Genomic DNA, 15,347 nt, shown 5'->3' with positions numbered 1-15,347 from the left:
ATTTCGAGGCACAAATGGGGTATGTATGCAGTAATGGTAGTAATTGTGGTAATGGTAGTAATTAAAAAATGGGCCATAAGGTTGATTTAGGGCTGACAGAGAGACAGATCAGCCAGAGTTTAAACAGCAGGATGCTTCATCAGGAATATGCTGTGTGGGCTAGCATTGAAAAAGAATAGGGAGTGGGGAGTAAGGGGGATGGGGTGGGGCTTCTCTGAATATACTGTCTGTATGCTGCTCTATCCTAACATTGCTAATCAGTTTAGGTGTAAGAGATTGATTTCAGTCGAAGGTTTTTTTTTTTTAAATAGATGGCTGGATAGTGGATGTTGGCATTAGCTGGAAATGCTCTGAAAAATAAAAGTGGAGAGGTAACCGAGTCCTCCGGTGGGATTCAATAAGGAATGGACCTCCTGTTAAATGTCCTCCATGTTTACAGCCTCTGGGACTAAGAGAGGCTTTCATTAGATTACGCCTCGCCCATTCGCTCCTTCTCTCACACAGTCTGTCTTCCTCCCTCCTCCTCATCTCATCCCACTGGCTTCCTCCCTCTCTCCCAATTAGTTAAAGGCAAACCAGATGAATGTTCCCCTGGGAAGTCAGTACATCACTGACCCAACACACACACATATACAAAAGGTAGGCGTTTCACCATGTCAGAGAAACCAAACATTGATGTTGAATATTCACCACTGTTGTTTGGTTGTTTGGACATTTAGCCAATATGCAATTGGCTTGTAAATAAAATTGCTAAATGTACATTTCCACTAAGGCAAGGCCTGACAGCGTAATGGTCAACAGATCATCGTTACACATTAAAATAACATTTGATTTGAAGCCATAAACTTGTTTTGACCACAACAAATCATTGGTAATGCAGTGGCCTCGTTTGTTTGTGGGCTGTAAAGACAGGGCAATGAATGACAATCTCAGTTCATTTCCATCTCAAGCCAGTAAGTGAAAGAGAAAAACTTAATTACTCACCAAAAAAAAGAACGTAACTTTCCACTAAATTCAATTTGAACAATCTGAGTTGGCATGTGGCCAGACTGAGGGTCCGCATTGCGTTCGGCCTGCACAGAGAGCTGGAAATGAGCCCTGAGTCACTGACCTGAAGGAGAGTGGCTCTATCAGCAGAGCTCGTCCATAAAATAGTTTCAATGAAAGCTTTAAGTGCTGTACTAATTCTTGAAATGATGTCTTTACCATGCAGTTTAGAAAAAAGGCTTCAGAGAAGGATATATTTAAAGGGGCCCTATTATGCTTTTTGGGGTTTTCCCTTTCCTGTAGTGTATTATACAGGTTTTTGAAATGTAATGTAAATGGTTTCAGAGATTCACGACAATAGTGGTTGTCATTTACAGCAGCTGATGTGTGTGTTGTTTTGGTCAAAGTGTGATCAGGGTGTGATCTGTCGAACGTTAAATCTGTCACAGAGCAGTTAATCTATGTGTCTTGTTTGTTTGGCAGCAGTTTGACAGCTGCCTGTAGGTGAAATAAAGAAATATCTGTCAAAGTACGAGTTATTTCATTAGTTTTTTTAAATAACTATTGATACACTATCTGTGGGTGAAATAGACAGCTAGCATTGATGTTGTTTGTATTTAATTTACAGTATCTGACAAATGAAGGTCAATTATCACAGTGACAAAAATGTCTTATAAATACTCAATATTGCCTGCTTATATTGGGCATGATGGCCTAACAGTTAGCATACAGTATTTGATGGATAGCTATCATGTTATAAACATTATGGCACAGATAGACATATTTAAGTTGTTTCACTGTAAAGACTATAATCCCAGATCCAGGGGATCTCTTCAAAAAAAATCAAGACAGGTTTATAGTGATTTATAGTTTATTAACTGATTTACATCCTGGTTGACCATGACGATATTGAATAATGATGACAGGGTACAGATCAGCATAACTAATCACTAATTGAGCGACTGTAATTGTGCAATTTGAGAATAAGCGAGTGTGTGTACTGTATGTATTTTTATTTGTAGCTTTTGATAAGAAAAGGTTAACTGAATATATATATTTTTAATTTTGAAGGCACAATCTGAAAAATGATTAAATCACATAAACCAGGGTGTTTGAACAAACAGGATAAACAAAACATATTACTGAAATGGCAAAACTGATTACAGTATTCAAATACATTTTAGTCCTTCAAAAACTCAAGTGTTGAGTATTCATCCTGTTCGTCATTTCCAAGGATTGTTTTGAGGAAATCAACAACTCTGAAAAGATTAATGTGAAAATCTCTGGAGGTCTGATCCGACTCGACGATACCGCCCCCCGACCCGCACAGATCCTTCGTTCCCCAGCTGACCAGCGCAACCTGTTAGAGAAATTCACTTTAGACAGTTAACATGAACTCAAATGTTGTTACCTCAGTGTTTAACATGGAGTTTCATTTTCAATTTGCCATAACTTTTGGTGCTTTTTGTTAAAGTGTTGGATACACACACAACAAAGACGTGACTGTACCTGTATCGTACGATGCTCATAGTTCTTGAACACAGCTCCCCCTGAGTCACCTGTCACAACAATAATGTTAATTGATTAGTGAGGCCCAAAAGGCTAAAGAAGTTGCTTAACTACTGTGTCTGGGTGCAATTCAAAGTTACTGTGCGTTGATGAGAAGAGCTTGAAGAGGCCCTATTATGTTTTTTGGGATAACTAGCAGCTCCCATCAAAGCAGGGAAATAAATTGTAATAGAAGAAACACACCTTTACATGCCACATGATCCCTGAAAGGAGTCAGACCTCCAGTGCACAGGAAGTTATCCGTCACGGCAACCTTTGGATCAGTCGCTGTTATGTTAGGTACCTCCAGTGCATGCTTGATGCAATCCACTCTCTGCATTGGTTATTAAGAGTAGAGTAAAACCACAGCTCAAAGTGACTTGAAGGTTTAGAGTAAGTAATGAAAAAAAGCTCACATATACGCACACATAAAGCACAACCCAGCTCAGTAAACTCACACTTCCACCAAGCTTAGCGTGGGCATCTTTTTCATCAACCGAGCTTCCTCTCTTGGTCAGGAAACTGACTCTTTCAAGATCATTTTTGAGCAGCAGCTCCTCTGTATTAAGAAAACACAAAAACAGTAGAGTACAGTAAAGTGAACCTGAGACTGTCGATATTTTATTTTTACTGCAAGGCAACTCCATTGACAGGGGATGACTGTATGACATATTTTATATGAGTGGGAAATATGAAGCAATCATTTTTTTATTTGTTAATGATTCATTATTTTTATGTTAGAATATAACTCCAATCAGATCATTTGTTTTTTAAGACTAGGACAAACTACCTTTACGCTGCATTGCAAGAGAAGTGCTGTTACTTTCAAAATCAAAAATAAATACATATTTTCCTCTAACATGTAGTGCAATTGATCAATCTAGAGCAGTGGTTCTCAACTGGTGGGTCGCGAACCAAAAGTGGGTCGCGGACCCGTTTCGAGTGGGTCGCGGACCCGTTTCGAGTGGGTCGCGGACCCGTTTCGAGTGGGTCGCGGATGTGTGAGTGAAGAAAAAAAAGTTGGAAAAAAAAAATTGGATTTTTTTTTTTTTTTTTTTTGGGGGGAAAAAGTCAAACTTTTATTTTGATGGCCCGATTTTCTTCTCAGAGTGTACCAGAATGCGTAGTTTATGTTAGTATTTCTAAAAATCTTCTGGGGGAGAATCCCCCCAGACCCCCCTGCTGGGGTTGGGTTTCAGCACGTGTGCCTTTTTATATAGTTCAGCTTTGATTCCATCATCTCATTAAACCTTTTTTAAAAGCATACTTTAGTTCTGTGAAGGGATATAAGGGATATATGCACTGTACTTCAATTTATTTTATTAATATTGTATGCTCAAAAGCGTATATATATATTACAGCACGATTTTTTGTTGAATAGATTTGAGTGCTTCAAAATGTTGGGTCGCGATGTATTGACCAAGTAAAAAGTGGGTCCCGAGGCCTGACCAGTTGAGAACCACTGCTCTAGAGTATTTTGTGCGAGTTGTCCAGATGGCTGCCTTCACTGAATATAAGGGAACTAGATGGCGCTCGGCTTTTGGTGCTCAACGCTAAAACTTGAAAACTAAAACTCCCTATAAAGGAATCATAGCCTGTTCACTTAAACTAATCCACATATTTAGTTGTGAGTGGTTCCATTTAGGATTTGTTTTCTTTCTACCACCCACCAACAGTTCACTCTGCAGAAGGAATCATTAAACTGCTCATGGACCAGAGTCTGATACCTCAAACACTCTGCAACACACACACAAAACAATCCAAATTGAGCAATTGCACTTCTGGTAAGAGTACCAATATTTTGATTTTGTGGTGAGCTGGAAACATTCAAAAGGTCATCTAAGGACTGCATGTTGGTGTTATTAGCTTAATTAGCTAGTTAGCTACAGTAAAGCTAACTGCTAACGAGTGTTGGTATTTTAACAGAATTGACAGCTGCCTGATATAAATAGAAAGCCTACATTTGTTTCTGATATAACCCAATGTTTCAAACATGATTTTTGGGTAGAAATTCTACCACTGTTTTCTTCACATTGCAACAATAACTAAGGGGTGAGAGGCCTAACAAAACTACATTTTGGTACATAGAAAAAGTCAAATGCATTTACACAAGAAGTTATGCCTTTATCTTGTTATAGTATGTTGGTTACTTCACCTTGCTGCTTGCAGGTGGATACTCCAACCAGTTGCAGAGCGTCACTAGTCTCCTGGGTGCAAGGTATGCAAATAGGTCTGAACGACAACAAAAACAATGCAACATGGAGAGGATGTTTTTACAAACTTCTGATACAGAATATATATTTCTAAAAATGCAGTAAGCCTATTCCAAATGTACCAATTTTACCAATTTATTTTAAAGGGCCCATCATATGCTTTTCTGGTTATTACCCGTCCCCTTGTGTGTTATGTAGCTTGTTCTGCATGTAAACGGTCTGCAAAGTCACAAACCCTCAAAGTACACCCTCTAGCGAGTAAAACTCTAACACAGAAAAGACCTGTCTATGCTTCCCCAGAACGCCTCGTTGGAGATTTTTCTTTTTCCATATTTTTCTTCCGGGGCATATTGACGTCACTACGTCCAAATGGACCAATTGGTCCAAATGGACCAATCCACAGAGCTCCGCACACACACACACACACTCACTCAGACCCCACGCAGCAACCAGGAAACGACACCAGTAATCCAGCTCACACTGTCCGCTCCTCGAGCCCCACAGGGAGGAGCAGCGAGCCCCGCAACGTCCCGCCAACACGGCACCCAGACCCCACGCAGCATTCTCATCTGGTTGTCATTACTGGTGTCATTTTCTGGTTGCTAACAAACGCCATTGTAACACATAATCACTGATCTTCAGCTGTAACGGTGGTTGACTAATCAGAACAGAGTGGGCGAGCTGACCAATCAGAGCACAGTGGGCTCATAGCATAGGGAGGGGGGGGCAGGAGCTCCAACAAGCCGTTTAGGAAAGAGAGTGAATACACATACTATACAGAGATGCTGTATGAGAAAACCAATGTGATTTTGGAACATTGAACAATGTAAATATATTCTAGTAGACCTCAACAATGGAATTATGATCAGTAGAAATGGCCAAGACATGGGACATTTAAAAAAACACGGGCAGGACAGTGAATGCAACATGAAATCCAAGTGTACGGTGAAAGACGGTATTTAGGGTCTCACCTCACAGAACTGGAGATTTGAACATACTCCTCCAGTTGGATGAGAGCCACATCATAGTCATAAAACTCCAACACGCCTTCTTTCACTTTACCGTTAATATTGTACTTTGGGTGTAGTATGAAGTCTTTCACTTGTTTCACTGTAAAAGACACACAGTCAAGTATGAGTAGTAGATACACGATACATTTAGTTAGAGAGTCAAAAACTGAAGACTTTGACACTTATTTTTGTAAACTGCTAAAGCATCATTAAATCAGATAAGTGAGTGTGATAATAAAAGAGCCATGAGTAACCATACAGACATTAAATAAACGATTATCATTACCTCTGCCCTGTCCATCATCAATTTCAACTTTGACGTGCTTCTGTTCATCTCCAAATTTGAAGCAGTGAGCGGCGGTCAAGACAAAGTAAGGGTTCACCAGAGAGCCGATGCAGCTCCTTGATTTGCCTTCATCATTCTTAATATTGAAAAGGACAATTAATGTTTATTATAGTTTAGTGTAAAAAACAACAAAAACATGGACAACGTGGTGGCTGCACAAATGCTTTTCAATTTAATCGACTGATATCTTTCGATATGGGTTGTTTTTTATGTAATTCTACATCTGTAGGTCAAGCTTTATTGGGATTGACTAAGCCGAGTACCTTAAAGTGGACCTATCATGCTATATTTTAATAATATAGTGTAGGACCATACCTATATAAAGCATATTTATACTTTTTTTTTTTCAAAATACCAAACAGATCATGCATTTTAGCCATGCCTCATTTTGCTCAATTTGACATTTTTTAGATCTGTTTTAGCAAGGGCAGATTCAGTGAGAACAGCAGAACGTTGTGTCCGGCAGTGGCTCAGTCAGTAGGGGCTTGGACTGGGAGCTGTAGGGTCGCTGGTCCAAGTCCCCGACCAGACCTAAATATGGAGTGTGGACTTCTACTTGGAGAGGTCCCAGTTCACCTCCTGCCCTGCCGTGGTGCCCTTGAGCAAGGCACTGGACACCCCCCTTCCCCCCTCACTCCCATTGCTCCCCGGGCGCTGTACAATAGCTGCCCACTGCTCCTAGTACTAGACTCCTGGTACTAGGATGGGTTAAAAGCAGAGGCCAAATTTCACTGTGTGTGCTGTGTGCTCTGCATGTGTGACCATTAAAGAGGGTTTCATCCCTCCCTATTCTATTCTATTCTATTCTTCAGCACCATCTACTGGCCTGGCATATATACTACAGCGTCTCCAGCGCGTTTGGAACGGCAATGGCCGTGGCTGTCTCCTCCTGATTGGTGGAGTTGGCCCAATAGCCGTAGCGCCACTGTCCTGACGTCAGGAAAGTGTTCAAATCTGGATCAGTTTTGATCAGATCCGTTGCAGCCCCGTTTTTAGAGATTTGGGTATGGAGGAAAATAGAGAGGGTTGTGTTTTCTGACACTTGGTGAGTTCCCTGGAACACCGGGGACACATATTCATGTATAAAAGACGTACAAAAGTGCATTTTGCATGATAGGTCCCCTTTAATATTAATTAAAAATAACCTAATTTGTACAAATACAACATCTATAATATATATACATGTATATTTACACTTGGAATGTATTATGTCCATATATATTTTAAACAAAAGCAGAATAAAAAATGTGTTTACAACAAAACGCTATACTTATTTGAACATGAACGATATCATTCAACAAAAATCCCCCCCACCCGCCGTTCCCTTTTTATTTTATTTCTACTTAGTGGGAGGAAAAGGCTAATGCCCTAATGTTATTGTTTGCTATGGTAACATACAGTGAAAATTCACCTGGATAGTAATGAACGCCCACCATGGATACTTTTTCCTTGCTGCTTCTTGTGCATTTCCAAACATTTCATACTCCTTGTGAAGACCACACAGACCCTTAACCTCTTCTTCATCTAGAAAATAAAAATACATTTATGGTAAATATACAGAGGTGGAACAAGTACTCAGATGTTATACTTGAGTAAAACTAATAAAACAGCGATCTAGAAATACTGTCGGGTATCTCCGTCCATTATAATATATAATAATTAATCAGTTGATATAATTTTGTATAAAAAATATGCACCTAAAAAGTCACAACTGCTGTAAAATAACCAATCAGAGCAGACTGGGCTCTAGTTTCAGACAGAGGGTGAAAAGAGGTGCTGCAGCACAGGCAGTATGAGAAAATGAAAGAGCTTTTAGAACATTAAAGCCTGGAGACATGTCACAGAAGAGACACAAAATACAAATATGACCCTGAAAATGAGCATAATAGGGCCCCTTTAAGTGCAATACTTGATTAAATGTACTTTGTGAGTTTCCACCACTGTAAATATGTAGTGGGTGAAGCAAAATCAATGAGCAACATCAGCTGTGTCGAGCTACGTATCATATATAGGCACAGATCAAGAGTGATGGTTCTTCTGCCTGCTCTTAAGTACTTAAGGAAACAAGAGAACAATGTTGATAACAAATATATATATATATATTTTGATATATCTCCTTTATGTCAAATGAGAGGGTAGAGATACATAGATGTTGAACAAATATAAATTTAATTAATGTTTTACGATATTCCTTCAACCTTCTTCAAAGATAACTTACCAATTATTGCATCAAAGGTCTCTTGTAAGTCTTCAATGTCCTTCATTCGGAAGTAGTGCTTTCCGCCAAGCCCTGTTACGAGGGGCTGCAGGTCGTCATCAAAGATTTCATTTCCAATCGCAAAAATATAAATGTCTGTAACAGAGTAAAACGTAGCATGAAAAATAAAAGAACAATGTAAATGAAAACCTTTGTGTTAGGCGTCATCAGTGAGGGAAGAAGTAGTACTCACGTTACACGTTAAAATGTCTAATAGTGCAGAATGGCTCTTTTAAAAGTGTTTCATTATTATATAATGTCATATAGTTTTGTTTTAATTCTTTAATGTGGAGCAAATTTCAGATACTTTGTGTTCAACCTGGTCACTAAGTAGTGTCTAAATCATATTAACACATCATGTTATTGTGCAAAACGTACTACAAGTGTCAAATAAATGTAGTGGAGTAAAAAGCACAATATGTCCCTCTGAGATGTAATGGAGCAAACCTTAAAAAGTTCTGTACTTTGTCCTCTGTTATATTCCAGCACTGGGTTATCATATATCAATAAATGTTACTGACAATATAGCATGTGTGTGGCTAGATGTTTTTAAAATGCAACTCACCCAGATATTCCTCCCTTGATTGAGCCTCCTGTTCAACAGTGTGGTTCATGTATACCATATTTTTTATTCTGACCAATGTGGGTTCAGGAGATCCGCCCATATTATACGCACCTGTAATGAAAGAAACCAGAGGAAGTACAGCGCTTAATTTTTTTTTTACTCTATTTAGCTTCATGATCTTATATAGGAATGCATAGAATCTTTTATTTTTAAATTAGTGCTGATTTGATTGCCTATCAATTCTTGTTTTGCAGTAGTAGGAACAAAGTTTAAGAGGCCTTATTATGCTTATTGGGGTTTTCTTATTCCTGTAGTTGTAAAGGGTCTGCAAAGGCTAAAATCCCAAAGTTCCCTCCAGAGGAAGTTTGTCCCCCACACACTCCCCCACAGAGCCAGCTAACCAATCAAAGCAGACTGGGGCACAAAATAAAAATATGAACCTGAAAATGAGCATAATATGTCCTTTTTAAGTGTTGAATTGATGAACATTAAAGGAATTAGCAATTTTGGGATAGAAACTAATTTACTTTCTTGCTAAGTATTAGTTGAGAAGGTTGCATTATATATTAGAGTAGAATAAATCTTCTTATCCAACTCTTAGCAAGCTAGCAAATGTTCATCCCTACACAATTAAATATACCAAGTAGCTGGAAATACCGTCTGTAAATAAGATGAAGACGTGGCGATGTTCTTTAAATTGCTCTTTTCCCACTCGTATCTTTATAACAGCCATTTGTTGCTCGAATTTCTTGAATAGGAGGTTCAGATCTGTTCCTGTGTTCTTTTCTTTGAGTCAAAAGACAAACACACACAAACAAGAAAACATACATGTCAAGCTGTGTATCATAACAGTATTTTGATATATGTTCATATTTACAATCACTTTACTCACGGCCGACTTTGAAATCTTCCACTTTTTTAATGATGGCGTTTAGTTCAACTTTTTTTCCCCCGAAAAAATCAAGAATGTTGACAACTTCATACAAGTCAGAGGAGAAAAAGACAATTTCATAGTTTGGATCCACGGTAAAGGAGGCAATCTGTGGAGACAAAAAGCAAATCAGGTCAAAACAATCTTCAGTGTTGTATACATTTTGTACACAACTTTATAAAGAACTTTTCAAACAGCTGTAAAATATGTTATATCTGTTGCTGTACACGTCTTTATGTATGAAAGTGCTTATGGTTGGTGTTGGGGAAATATTTTCCTAGGCCCATAACTTTGACCCAGATTATCAGTTCATACTGTCCTGACTGAGCACACGCACCTGTAACCTTGGCTGCTGTGCTCTCAGTGTTTTGTCTCCCTGTTCCTGCCTGTTGGCGTCAGCTGATAGAGGTGTTATGATTCTATCTTGTTATGCACAATGTTGATTATTCTCTCTGAACTAGCTAAATACATGGGTCTGGGGTAGAGTTCTTCAGAATTGACGTGGCAACTCTACCGTGAAGTCAGAACCTCTGACTCTTTGACTTGTTTTGTGAATTCTCTGGCCGAAGCTCCAAATAAACCCATCAGTGTTTGACATCAAAGCTCCAGCTCTCCCCGTGTCTCCTTTTGAGTCGGTGACTCCTCCTGCATTGCTACACAGAAGTTTCCCCCACAGTTGGTATTTTGTTGAGTAATTGATTCATTTATCAGCAGTGAGAATCCCGTAGTGTGCACTGACAGCAAGCCAAGGCACTCGCGCCAAGGAGCATCAGTCAAGATTATGATGTGTAATTCATAATGAAATGTACTGCTAATGGGCTGTTGTGATGGAAGCCAAATGGGGAGGCATAATGTTTGTACATGTGATGTGGGCACTGTGCCAAATGTGCTTCTAAGTGTGTGTCAGAAAATGTAAGAGGCTTCATATATCTCACACCAGAAATATGATTCAGGTTATGATTTTAAATTAAATTAAATGCACTATCCCACATAGTGTTAAAGAAGTAACATTACATTTATTTACTCTGGCACAATTACGACACTGTCCCTGCTAATTAAACCAATAAATAAATGCACAAAATGTAAAAAGCCAATGCGGTTCAAGAAAAATAATATGATTTTAAGAAGGAGAACATGTTTTAAAAAAGTCCCTGTTGCAGGAGACCCAAAGAGCAATACATTCAATAAAGTAATGATGCATTGTAAAATAAATAATTGTATGAAAAATACAGACAAATATATCCTATACATGTATATTGTAACCAGGCGAGACAATCTAGTTCTTATATTAAACACTCAGGGCATTATTATGAATCGTAGGTCCCTCTGATTCTTTTCAAATTAGTATTTACTATTTCAAAATTAAATTAAAATGTTTTTTATTTCAAAATTAAATCGAATAGTTTTTTAAAAGCGCAATTTTTCCTTAATTATCGTTTTATTCTAAAATGCAATTCATCATCCCAAAGTCCTTGTATATTAATCTATTCAAATAGGGCCCAGCAAGTTTGGTGTATTGCTGTTGATTTGATCCGAATAAGCTGGCACTTCCTGGTTTACAGGAAGAGCATTGTGGAAAATAATACTATACCGCTTCATAGTATCTGCATGACATTTACGACCCATCAATAATACAGTGGCTTCCTCTACCATGATCAGTAAAAACTCTGACATTTCATTTGATTTCATTTGAGTCCAAGTGATTGATCAAATGTCCAGAGTAGTCACACTAACTGCCATATTTACAGCACGTTTTTAACATCTCAGCAAATCCATCAACAGCAATCTGTACGTTCACTGCATGCGCTTCCTTTAGACTGAGTCCACAATCAGCGAAAAATATTCTCACATCTCAGCACAATGTTGCTGTCTGCATGCAAATTCAGCATATTGTAGAGTTAGTGAGGCGATTCAGTGAAAACTTTTAACACATACTGTCACAATATCATTATGAATAAAACACATTTGTTTTAAATCAAGTGGACGGATGTTTGTTTCTTACTTTTTTGATCAGTGTTATGATGGCGTCTTTCGCCTTTGTGACATCCTTCTCCTCGATGCTCTCAGAAATATCGACTGCTATATAAATATTCAGCGTCCCATTTTTGGAGATCCTGATTGTTTTCCCCGCCTGTGTGTCATCTAAACCACAAGAAAGGCTGTTATTGTGCCATACAAACAATCTGCCACCATCATATTTATTCATTCCTAAATCTATAGTTAAATGGAAGACAGTGTTAGATTGTTAAAACAAAGGTATTACAGACATTTACGTTTTGATGGAGCTTATACCTTATTATTATTAACAAAATAATGCTATAATAGCAGAAAACCTCATCTAGCATAGCTTTGAAATCATGTTAATTGTCATATTTAGCTCAGGTACTTACTGAGAGACTCTAAAGTGGTGAGGCTCTCCCTGATAGAGCTGCCAAATGCCTGTGAAACCTCCAATGAAGTGTCATAGGTGTGTTTGTCTGCAAGAAGCAAATTAAACAGATGATTGTAATAATTGTTACAAAGTGAAGTGATGTTTTGAACAAAGCAGGTAAAAGTGCTCGCCTATCACCATAGAGACTTGGGTTCAGTCTTCAGTAGTTTAAAGGGTCCCTATTATGCGTTCTGGGGTTTTCCCTTTCCTGTAGTATGTTATATAGGTTTTTGTGCAAATGGTCTGCAAAGGCTAAAATCCCAAAGTTCCCCCCAGAGGGAGTTTCTCTCCCATATGCCTTAAATGCATCCATTGGATTCCTTTGTTTACTTACGTAACATAGTGACATCACTATGTAACACTCACGCTTCTATTGGCTAGCAATCCAACACATTGCACGTCATAGGCTAAGGGACGGGCCAAAAAGAGAAAAACAGGAAATATGCAAAAAAATATATACACCCAGAACTAGCTAAATATTTGCTTCAACAAAGTGCGTTGAAGCTGTTTTGTCGTATTTTTGTGCTTCACATGTTGATAATCTCAGGTGCAGGTTTGAACATCTTCGTATGGACATGAGGTGACTTTCAATATTTCATGTAAGCATACAGATAACTTATTGTTTACCTCAGAGACTGACTCATCAGTTCCAATCACAGTGATTGGTAAATCAAAATTGCACATTAATCCACATTTTTGAGTTTTAAGGGCATAAACCTGTGTAAATGGATTTGAAGTTAAGTCATGGCTTCATGAATGTTGCAACATATACAATGCAGTATTTATAAAGTACAGTTTCTGTTAGATTCAGTACAAATGAAGATCTCAGTTTGTAGGTTTCTGTCTTACAGTAGCACGCTGGCTCTTTGCCACTCCACTGGCCATTCTCCAAACAAACTCGCTCACTGGACCCAACCAAAAACAGGTTGCTGTTGCAGCTGTATTTCACCGTCTCGTCAATTCCAAATATGTTCCCTGCTTTTGAAGCGCCAGCTGGGATACCAGGATCAGCACAATTGTGTCCTGCTGTGGTAACAAAAAACACAGAAGATAAGTAATAAAACATTCAACCCGTGAGGAAACAACCCAATGAGCAGTAGATGTCTGTTCAGGACTTACATTCCCGGCTACAGATGGGAGTGGAGCCGCTCCACTTCCCATTTGGTAAGCACACACGTCTGGCTGAGCCTCGCATTGTGTATCCAGAGTAGCACTCGTACGTGGTCTCATTTTTCACAAAGTACTTCTCTTGGGGTGGGAAGACTTCTCCATACTCCATCACATTTGGGTCGGGGCATTCAACAACTGCAAAACAAAACGAAATAATCTGAATTATCATGTACTGTAGAGTCTGAGCAGGAGTGAGAAACAGCAGCATCACATCACTGACCCCTGCATCTCTGAGGAGTGAATCTCCTGGGCGCCATTCTCCAGCTGTCATCATGCTGGCACAGGCGGGTCATAACGGGGTACGGGTAGTAGCCCTCGGAACAGTGGTAGATCAACAAGCTCCCTTTCTGCAGCTGCTTGGTCAGTGTGTAATGACCTCCTGCTATTTCCATGTTCTCCTCTGTGCAATTACAACAAACCTGGCCTCCTGAAAAAAAGAGAAAAATACTTATATTTGGCATGGAGCCGTAATATTTACTTCGATTTACCGTACATGACTCCCTCCAGAGCCATGTACTGTAAGACATTAACCAATGTTTTCACAAGCTGCATCGGTAATACCACGTAGGTGTCAAACATTAAATCTCCAAGTGTAAAACTTCACATTGGTCTTTCAAGGCTTTAAAATGTGTTTCTGAATAGATTAAAAGTATATACGAGTGGTCTTAAGAAAGGCTACGAGCTGTTTTGTTATTTACATTTCTCTTCACATACTAATTTATGTTGATGCTTTAGTGAAAACATATTTAAACTGTATCAACTTGACACTATGAACATCACATCATGCAGTAGGACATGACATGACATTACATGCAGAACAATAAGCTGGCAGCAACATTTCCATCCATTTCAGAAAGCGTACAAAATATCAGGTGACATGTTTCTACTATACTTTGATAACTGTTGGCCGTAGTATTACATTTCAAATTACCATATTCATTGTTGTTATTTTGAACCTTTAGCTGTGGATCAAATACATGGAATTGTTTTTTAACTCAGTTGTGAATAATTGTCTCACTCTCAATGTTTTTAAAAACCTCTAAGCTCAGCTGGATTTGAAAGTTATTTTAAATATTTTTTTTTCATTTGGAAACACAGTATAACATGTAAAATATGTATCTTTTGAAATAAAAGCAGCTCACCGAAAAAGTGGAGACATAAAAGTGCAGCAAGCCAACTGCAGTGGACTGCAAATCCCATGATGAACCTTGAACCAGAACAATCTAATACAATGAAAGGATTTTACAGGAACTGTTGATTTATTTTAAAATATCAGGGGAGTTTCAGAAGGAGGGACTTGCTTAGAAAAGATCATGATGGTACTTATTAACTTCATGACAAATAAAAGGAAATCAATAGCGTGTGTCGCAGTAAACTTGTGAATTCCAGAAAATGTGACTTTATCAGGAAAGATTCAAACATTTCAGTTACAATTGAAATAAAATAAGCCTGGTTAATAATGCATTACCTTTGTTTGTTACTTGAGACTTTTCCTGAAAGATTTAAATACAATCTATGCAGTATAGGTTATCTGTTCATGCTGAGCGTTGTAAGGCAAGGCAAGGCAAGTTTATTTATATAGCACCTTTCAACACAAGGCAATTCAAAGTGAAAGTGAAAAAATGAAAGACATTAAGAAAATGGCATTTAAAATCAGTCATTAGTCTAAATCCCTCTGTTTTAAACAACCTACAGTAAAGGTTAAATATGTTACTTTTGATCCTTGGTCTTTCCACTATGTGTACACACACAATCAGATGTTGCACAAAAAACAAAATAGTTGTGAAATCAACCGAACTTTCATCATTTCCCAAAATCCGCAGGCACTGTTGAGCTTTGTTTATTGACACATTGAGTCAGGTATTGATTGAGCAGCCAGTTATACCTGC

General features: G+C 38.4%; 1 protein-coding gene across 1 annotated transcript; it reads right to left on the bottom strand.

Moving 5' to 3' along the window:
• Positions 1–1,840: 1,840 nt before the first annotated feature.
• LOC117490328 (complement factor B-like) lies at positions 1,841–14,685 on the bottom strand. The gene is made up of 18 exons (XM_034140034.1): positions 14,601–14,685; positions 13,679–13,885; positions 13,408–13,593; positions 13,138–13,314; positions 12,248–12,334; positions 11,860–11,999; positions 9,819–9,966; positions 9,584–9,712; positions 8,927–9,037; positions 8,323–8,457; positions 7,516–7,628; positions 6,045–6,180; positions 5,720–5,858; positions 4,691–4,767; positions 2,994–3,094; positions 2,740–2,869; positions 2,497–2,546; positions 1,841–2,347 (listed from the first exon to the last, which is right to left on the bottom strand). The coding sequence occupies exons 1-18, from the start codon at positions 14,656–14,658 to the stop codon at positions 2,168–2,170; spliced, it is 2,304 nt and encodes a 767-aa protein (XP_033995925.1). The 5' UTR covers positions 14,659–14,685; the 3' UTR covers positions 1,841–2,167.
• Between the last annotated feature and the right edge of the window lie 662 nt (positions 14,686–15,347).

The sequence above is a fragment of the Trematomus bernacchii genome, unplaced genomic scaffold, assembly GCF_902827165.1.
Source record: "Trematomus bernacchii unplaced genomic scaffold, fTreBer1.1, whole genome shotgun sequence".
Classification (NCBI taxonomy): Eukaryota; Metazoa; Chordata; class Actinopteri; order Perciformes; family Nototheniidae; genus Trematomus; species Trematomus bernacchii.
Note: the sequence above shows the minus strand (reverse complement) of the source record. Positions and strands in the feature narration are given on the sequence as shown.

Bases quoted from the DNA above. Each gene is read 5' to 3' on its own strand.
- LOC117490328 (XM_034140034.1), bottom strand. From the start codon at position 14,658: ATGGGATTTGCAGTCCACTGCAGTTGGCTTGCTGCACTTTTATGTCTC. The intron at 4,768-5,719 runs GTGAGACCCTAA...GTTGTCGTTCAG, and splicing joins CAAATCTCCAGTTCTGTGAG to ACCTATTTGCATACCTTGCA. The intron at 3,095-4,690 runs GTGAAGTAACCA...TTCTTAATACAG, and splicing joins ATCCACCTGCAAGCAGCAAG to AGGAGCTGCTGCTCAAAAAT.